Consider the following 9171-nt stretch of genomic DNA (forward strand, 5'->3'; position numbering starts at 1 on the left):
CCTATTCTATTTGAGTTATTATGTACATACTATTGTTATTGTGGTACTTTTTAGGCCAGGGCTTTTCAGCTAGTTTCAAGAATCCAAGGGCTCGGGGGCCAGACATCAAAATGTGGATTTTTTTTTTTCTCAGAAAGAGCCTCCGCAGGTCATATTCCTTTGACACTTAGATTACTTAATTACAAAGTAAACACATTAGCTTTCACACTGCACAGTCAACAAATTCATTATTCTGCCCTCGCTACTCGATTCCAGCTAGCTAACAGTATGGAGAAACAGAATCTCCAGAATCTTTGTTGGGGATTGATATTTCTTCTTTTGAATATTTTCCTTCCTAAGTTGTATTTCTTTATTTTCTTTTTCATTTAGGATTGTAGGACTGAAAATATGAACATAAAATAGAAATTACAAAAATACAACGCGCATTGTGTATTTTACATTAATAAAATAGAAGGTTTAGTGCCAATACATTCACACAACTACATATGTTGACGCATATAAACAACTTCTACAGTACATCAAACATTGCACACATGTAGCGGAATGTGACTCATCACATTTAAACCTTCTAAGGTGTAGCGTTATTGCCCTTTATTGGTCAAATTTAGTACGACATGTATTGAACGAGCTCTTATCGGCCAGAGTTACTCAGATAAATGTCAACACGACCACAAGTACAAAAGACATCACAAAGGCAGCAATTTCAATACAAAACAAATGAAATATCTTTATGCACAGTAACTACTTAAAAAGATTTGACCAAATTTCGTGACAAAGCTTACACGTGTGGATTTCTGTCATTGTTGCTTCTTGTCTAGAACACTGTGTCCGTCGCTTAAAAGGTCCGACAGGAAACAATGACTTGGGCACTTGCTCGGGGCAAAAGGCACCGGTGTGTTTCAATACAAACTATTTTAGACACCTTAGAGGAAGTTGTCAAAGTGGTGAAGCGTATGCAATGGTAAAGGAATGAAAACAAGTGCAAAAGTGCTCATAAATTACATGAAGTGGCACCGTTATACACCTTTGTAATGCAAAATAATTATACTTTGTTGTCCAGTCGTCGTTAAAAGTCAGATTTTTACAATTTATTTAGATTTTTTTTAAGGCTAAATGAGTACCGTAGTCTTCTTCAACTCACCCCACTGCTGCTTCACCGTGACACAAATGCCTTTGCCCCCTGTGTGGAGGCGGGAGTACTGCATGCATGAGCAACCCTAAATTAAATGGTTTCATAAAGCCTATTTCGGTGATGTTCGGCGGGTCAAATGAAAAGCTTTGGCTGGCCGGATGTAGCCTGCGGGCCGCCAGTTGAATAAGACAGCTTTAAGCGAAATCGGGAACTTCAGGTATTACATTTTGTGCGTGCTGGTATGGCAATAAAGTTTCTTGAATCTTTGAATATAAGTACCCAATTCGTATTTTTATTTCAAATTCCTGTCAAAACAGCCAAGTTACGTTGACCAGGGTTTCATTTATAAACGCAATGGAAAAAAGCTGCAATATCCAAAGGGTGGTGTTACAGTGTTACTACCTTAAGGGGGCCTCTGAAATCCTGAATCTTCATCTCGATGTCCCTGATCCAGCCATGCATGTCCTCTGGAGAGTCTGTCTATGGAGAGAAGATGCCATGTTATAACAATGTCTGTGTACACATTTTTTCTCTTATAATTACCCACAATGCATCTGCTACATAATACTAAATTTTGGGCTTTCCATAACTTTCTTGTTTTAAACATGCCTAGACATTATAGCAGTATGGACGCAGAAGACAATGACTGGACAGACTACAATATTGGGGAACTGTACCAGACGACTATGAGCTCATGGTCAATCAGCACGTAGTGACAAAGATGTTGGTCACAGCACACTATTTATATACACAGGAGACAGACTCGAATGATGGTCAACTATTAATGGAACGCGTGTAAGAATAAAGACGATCTATGTACTGTACAGGCCTTGGCCATGTATGTCAAGGTGCAGGATTTATGAGACCTATATGCAGCTTGTGCAATGTTGCAAGTATTTAAGTTACATAGAAAAACATATTTGTGACTTAAACATAAATATCCAATTATAATATTCTGTCATGCTTCCCTTTTTCTTGCACAAAAAAAATAATACGCTTGCCATTTCTCTCAGCTGTCCTCCCGTGGGAAGGGAGCAACAGGATGTTGTTGTTGTTATGGTAACAGATGGCTGCGGCCGTTTCGTAAAAAACAAAGCTTGTGTTACACATCAGCAGTGGAGCATTTCAAGAAAAACATCACAACACACCTGCTGCCTCGCAAGATAACCACCTAACAATAATCTCCTTGTACAAAAATGTTGGTCGAAATTAATTAGTATTCAGAGTTTTACCTGAACATAGAAGGTTCGGGATCCAGTGATGATCTCAAACAGGTTGTCTCGCAGCAGCAGATCACTGATGGACAGAAAATGGAGCATGATATCACAAACTAGAAGGGTCAAACAATTGATTACATTTTTCACCAAGGGGACATCCAATCTAAAATATCTATATTTTCTCTTGGTTTGTATTAACTTTAGCATTTGTGCTAATGTTACTGTTTCAGTCCACACACCACATTGTCAATTCAAGTTCATTTTAAACTAGCTTTGTTTAGCTAGCACAGACATTGGCTTGACTTAGTTTTTCTTTTGTTTTATTGTGGATTGTTGGCGTAAATTGGCAGCCAAGTCCAGTGAAAGGATTCAACAGAGCTGCTGTCCTGCAAGAGCTAACAAACACAGCTGAGCTATGCTTCTCTGTCTGGCTCTCTCACTGACGTCACACATCCCTTGGCAACAGGCACAGTCTTTTTAAAAGGCACACAATCACACACTCTGCTTTCACGAAATGTCGTTCAACTACATATGCCAGATATTTAAAATGTTTAGTTTTTTTTAAAGCAACAATAATTACTTTCCCTAGTAATTAAGTACATTTATTAAAGAGTAATACCGTTACTAAATGAATTACTTTTTTGGCAAAGTAAAGAGGTACTAACTATAATTAGTTTTTTAAAGTAATTTGCCAAACACAACTGATGTTATTTTTCATGAATACCTGCACGTAATGGTTGATAATTTAGCGGTTTTGTTTACATTTCATGTCACTTTTTTTTTTAAACAATACTACCCCTGCATTTACTTGGTACTGGATCCACTTATACCTCTAGGTCTAGTTCTAGTTGTCCCATGACCTAGAACAGAGGTTCTCAATCTTTTCTTTCCACCAACTACCACCTCAGAAAACACTTGGTTCTTCAAGTACCACCATAATGTCTGATGGTCATTCTGTCGGAGCTACAGCATTCCTCCGTGGAAAGAGAAGAACTTTCCAGAAAAGACAACCATCTATGCAGCAACCCACCAATAAGGCCTGTACGGTATAGTGGCCAGACGGAAGCCATTTGTCTGGTCTGATGAGACAAAGATTGAACTCGTCGGCGTGAATGCCAGGCATCATGTTTGGAGGAAACCAGGCACCGCTCAACACCAGGCCAATACCATCCCTACAGTGAAGCATGGTGGTGGCAGCATCATGCTGTGGGAGTGTTTTTCAGTGGCAGTAACTGGGAGACTAGTCAGGATAGAAGCAAAGATGAATGCAGCAATGTACAGAAACATCCTGGATGAAAACCAACGCTTCCCATCCAATCTGATGGAGCTTGAGAGGTGCTGCAAAGAGAAATGGGTGAAACTGCCCAAAGATAGGTGTGCCAAGCCTGTGGCATCAAATTCAAAAAGACTTGAGGCTGTTGCATCAACAAAGTATTGAGCAAAGGCTGTGAATACTTATGTAAATATGATTTTTTTTGTTTTTATTTTTAATAAATTTACAAAATGAAAAAAAATAAAATAAAAATTACATTGTCATTATGGGGTATTGTCTGTAGAATTTTAAGGACAACATTAATTTATTCCATTTTGGAATAAGGCTGTAACATAACAAAATGTGGAAAAATTGAAGAGCTGTAACTTTCCTGATACACTGTATTGCCTGTTTTTCTGCCATTGCTACGGTGGTTGGTTGTTATGAAGCTTCTTCGATTTTATTAGATCACTAGCAGTGGGTAATAATGTGAATTTTGATATCTATCAGATAACAAGTAAATACATGGCTAGTATCGCCGAAACTGGTAGCGATACTGATACTTTTCAACTTCATTTTGTGAATTTGCCTCTAGTTAGTTGATTATGATTATGAGAACACAGGGAAAATATGTTCTGCAAATATATATTTTTTAATAACTAAATACAACATTTTAAAATAATGTAATAGTATATAAATTATACTACACACAATTGTTTAAAATAAAGGCATTATTGCAAAATAACAAAAAAATAATGTAACACAAATATTAATTTTAAAATGCAAACCAAAATAACTAACATGACACGCAGATAGTAATAATTAATGCTGTTTGCACTGACGGACTGGAAGAGACGCTGCAGTCGCAGAGTCAGTGAGGAAAATCGAGAAAGTAAAACAAAAATATCGATCCCACCACGCTAGTATCGATCCGATACCAATAACCACCTTAGTATCGATACTATCTATATATATACACCCACCCCTTTAGATTACGTTTGTTCATACGACATTTCAGGCTTGCAGGACTAGAGTCTGTAGGACAGAATCTTAGTGTGTGTGTTTTGCTGTGTTGATATTATCGTAGCACACCAAACACCTAAGGATCAAAACTGCAGAATACCAAGTATTTACCCTCTACCGGAGGGGACGATCGATTTAATTACCTGAGAATATAAAGGCTTGGATTAATGAGAATATGCACAGGAATGAATGACTGAAACAAAAAATGATAACATCTTTACACATGCTAGAATGTATGCAATAGTGCATCTTTTTATGAGTTTTCAATCATTTCAATTAACTTCAACCACATTTAAATTCATGTTCCCAACTTTAAATATACTGTAGGCCTATTTCCTTACTGTAGTTTTTTATTGTTTAGGTGTAAAGTCAGTTAAGTTTATTGTGGCCACAACTAGCGGTTTTATTGCTAATGGTGCGTTTATGATGCAAACATTTCAGATGAAACATTATCTGGATGAGCACACCCTGCATATGTTTATAATGAATTTCAAGTGTATGAGCAAGATTGTGAGAAAGCAGGAACTGGAAACTCCACGGTCACACTGACTCACCCCGACTTGACGAGGCATTCATGGACCTTCTGAATGTCCCGAAGGGGAATGGCTCGCAGAGGCTCCTTATCCTGGCACACAAACACAGCAGACATAAGACGATGAAGAAGAGGAGCACAGATGAAGATCAGCAAGCCGTCCTCACCATCTCAGACTTGTAGTAACTGACCGCGTTGTTGTCAAGGGTAAAAAAGCGTCTCTTCCAGCTTTTTCTCTGCAAAACATGTCAGTTTCCTCATTCTCATCCTCCTTTGAAGTTAAAAGGTAGCGGTCTACTCACAACATTGCCTTGCTTCACACAGTAGCTGGACCTCAGCACACCAGGCTTGATGCCTTTCTTCTCAGTGTCCTCTGCTTCATTCTGAAACATCACCATCTTCCCAATCACCAAAACATGTCTGTGTATACTCTATGTGCTAAACATTTTTTTTTACAAACAACTTTTATTTTAGGGGCACTATACCTGAATAGGAGTGTGCACTACCACTCCCCCGATGATTTCTGTCTTGTACGCGTGCTGCTTCTTTCCACCATGAACGTCACTGACAATTGCAGACACATGGGACCTTGAAGATGCCGCACCAGACTTAGGAACCTACCCACAAGCAACATCAACGATCACCTATTTTGCAAAACTAACATTATAACAGTAATACAGCGGAACTTCGATTTACCAACCCCTTCATTTGTGAACTTTCCGGTTTTTTTTTATCGTGCCAAATACACCTCAAGTGAACACATCATTCCCTCATTTTGTGTCCCGCTGGGAACCATTTTGTGCTTGCTCGTATTCAAGAGATTGAGGAAGCCGCAAGTTTTTAATTGTGATTAGAACTGACTTTTCTGGAAAAATATGCCAAAGTGGACTTATTTTACAGCAGAGGAATTACAATATGTCTCGCTCAGCAGCACACGCACACACACACACACACACACACACACTCAAATCCCCGCCCCACATCTGCCTCTTTCTCTTCTTTTGTGATCTGCTCCTTTGCCGATGTGTACTGTAAGTGTATTTAAAAAATGTTTATGTTCATTATTGTGGCAATATGGTTGTTAAAGTTAAAGATTTTTGTGATTTCAGATTTTTTGTAAGGGCACCAAAAGGACTTCTGTGTGTGTGCTAATGGCAGAGCAGCGCATAGAGCACCGTTCAGCTTGTCATTGTTGTTGTTTTAGCTTGTTAATAAAGAGACAGTTAATTAATCACCTCCTTGTTATGTTTGATATACAGTACTGTATAGCACTACATATGGTGTTTAAAGTATACAAACCTTAACTAAAATATGGACTTTTGTAGAGGCTGGAACCCATTAAATGACTGTGTTAATACTTTTAAATGGTAAATGGGTTGTACTTGTATAGCGCTTTTCTACCTTTTTTAAGGAACTCAAAGCGATTTGACACTATTTCCACATTCACCCATTCACACACACATTCACACACTGATGGCGGGAGATGCTATGCACGGCGCTAACCAGGCCCATCAGGAGCAAGGGTAAAGTGTCTTGCTCAAGGACACAACGTACGTGACTAGGATGGTAGAAGGTGGGGATTGAACCAGTAACCCTCAGATTGCTGGCACGGCCAAACTCCCAACTTCGCCACGGCGTGTGTTTTAAGAAACATTTGAAAACTTTTCTTTTTAGTTAAGCTTTTAGTTAATGCACCTTTTAACTATCATTTTTATTCCACTTTGCATCCTTTTTATGATGTTACCCCTGTTGTTTTGAGTGAATTGTTGTTTTACTTCACCAATGTTTTGTGCAGCGCTTTATGATTTTATCTGTGAAAAACGCTTTATAAATAAAATGTACTTACTTACTTACTTACATTATTTGTTATATTATTGTTTCTTATGGAGAAATTTGCTTCACTTTACAAACTTTTCTTAATTAACAAACCCAGTTTAAGAAACAATGAAGTTTATAAATCGAGGTTCCAAAGGACAATGATGATATTATTTTCATCTATAATTGTATTCGCCTTCTTGTAATTTTTATGCATCTGTGGAGCACTTGCAAATTACAGTGCTGTATAAAAAAACTTGCCTATGTGTCGCCTGTCTCTAACATATATTAGCATTTATGTTAAGTCCGGCGAATTTACACTGTTTATTCAAGTGTTGATTAATGCGCACTGTCCCAATTAAGCAAATTAAATTAAATGAAAATATATCATCTTCCTCAATTGTTTGCGCCAATGTTGAAAGAAGAGGTGCTCAAACGGTCGATTCAAAAGTCCCAGGATTATATGATGTCATGAAGGAAAAACCTCATGACTATGATAGGCACTCACCACTTCATGGAGGACAGCTTTGTTAAAAATAACCAGGCTTCACTACACATCTTGTATTGGATTGTGCAGGTGTATACTATATACCGTTAAAAGTAAATATGGTATAAAGGATGTTTCTCTAATAGACTGAAATTAAAGAACTAAAGTTTTAGACAAAATACTTGCAGAGCAATAGAAAAACAAACAAACAAAAAAACGTTAGTGGCAGTTCTCCAAATGCCTTGTTGATGGCAGAGGTGTGACAAAAATAGCCAAACTGGTTTGAGCTGAATAGAGGTATAACTCACATGTCAATTAATTTTGACACAGGTATGAATGAAAATTATCTCTGATTGTTGTGAAGCAGAAAGAGATCATGCTTCAAAACGACACCTTAGTACGGTAATAATCTGAGCTATCAATTTTAAGGTTTCTAAGTCAGAATCTTGTGCAAGTTACAAATGTAGCTCTAACTTAAAGGGGGATTGCACTTTTTTTTTTTTGTAATTTTGCCTATCGTTTACTATCATTATGAAAGACATGACGACGGATGGGTTATTTTATTTAATGCATTCTAAATATTAAATAAACCTAAATAAAAGTCTGCTTACAGCAAAGCCAATGGGAGCTCCACTATTCCGGCCATGAAATCCAATAAATAACCATTAAAAAATCGCCAACAATACTCCATTTACATTTCGTGAATTGAATATTAATCAAGTATAAGTGATATTGTTATTATAAGCGCTAATGCAGACAAACTATTTTTAGCGGCGCCGTGATCACTCGTGTGTGTCCCTATGTTTACATCATCGAGTGGTCTACTGCTTTCTTGCTTACTTGCTCCCTGTAAGTTTTTTGTACATCATAAATCATGCATCTCACCTAGACAGAAGAAGTCTGAGTAGGTATTCCGACAAGTTGGTAGACTTTTACAGCCATTTAGGACCCAAAAATGGCCAGACTGACACAAAAAGACGCTTGGTCCCCCCTGAACCCGTTTCACTGTGAGGATTATGAGACATTCTTCACCTTAATGGGAATAAATTAACATCCCAGCAGTCAGCATCCTAATGACAGCAGACATTGCACAGTATGCGATGTTTTATTATGTTTGTTTGCTCTCATGAAGTCTGCAGTGAATAATAATCTGTGATGAAGAAACCACAAATGCGTAAAATGAGCAAACTAAGTAAAGATTATTATAAATGTACTACATTACAGATATATTTACATCATGTAAATAAAACCTCAATGAAGGTGTTTGGATGTTTTCTTAAGTGCTTAGTAGGCGGAATTGCGCAGCTTGCATTGGCTCCATTATAAGCAAACTTTTGATTGCATTTATTTAATATTTAGAATGCAAAAATAATAATAAATAGCATCTGTCGTCATGGTCTCTCATATTGATTTTGAACGATAGGCAAAATTCCAAAAAACTGCAGTTCCCCTTTAAGCTTTATGAAGATGGGAGTGATGGAGTAAATACAGAAGAATGTCTTTCAAGCACCCTGACCTAGGGGTTCAACATAAAGTCCCGTGAATGCTCAAATTGGCCTGCGAAAAGCACAAAACTACCACGGCCTCTAATTAGTGCGGTGTCAAAAACATTGTCATTAAAGCTGGAGCTGTAGGCTGACATTTTGCCAGGTGAGATGTAACACAGTGAAGACACTCTTAAACTGGTTAAAAACTGGGCTCGACACTATAAAA

General features: G+C 37.7%; 1 protein-coding gene across 1 annotated transcript in view; it reads right to left on the bottom strand.

Annotated features, from left to right (window-relative positions):
• plekha2 (pleckstrin homology domain containing A2) overlaps nucleotides 1–9171 on the bottom strand; it is a 37324-nt gene that overhangs the window by 3542 nt on the left and 24611 nt on the right. Inside the window, exons 6-11 of the mRNA XM_061986442.1 lie at nucleotides 5642–5773; nucleotides 5459–5539; nucleotides 5324–5392; nucleotides 5179–5249; nucleotides 2365–2428; nucleotides 1535–1612 (exon numbers count right to left, since the gene is read on the bottom strand). Coding sequence (XP_061842426.1) covers nucleotides 1535–1612; nucleotides 2365–2428; nucleotides 5179–5249; nucleotides 5324–5392; nucleotides 5459–5539; nucleotides 5642–5773 — 495 coding nt within the window. The remainder of the gene's footprint in view (nucleotides 1–1534; nucleotides 1613–2364; nucleotides 2429–5178; nucleotides 5250–5323; nucleotides 5393–5458; nucleotides 5540–5641; nucleotides 5774–9171) is intronic.

This window comes from Nerophis lumbriciformis, linkage group LG12 (assembly GCF_033978685.3).
Source record: "Nerophis lumbriciformis linkage group LG12, RoL_Nlum_v2.1, whole genome shotgun sequence".
Lineage (NCBI taxonomy): Eukaryota > Metazoa > Chordata > Actinopteri > Syngnathiformes > Syngnathidae > Nerophis > Nerophis lumbriciformis.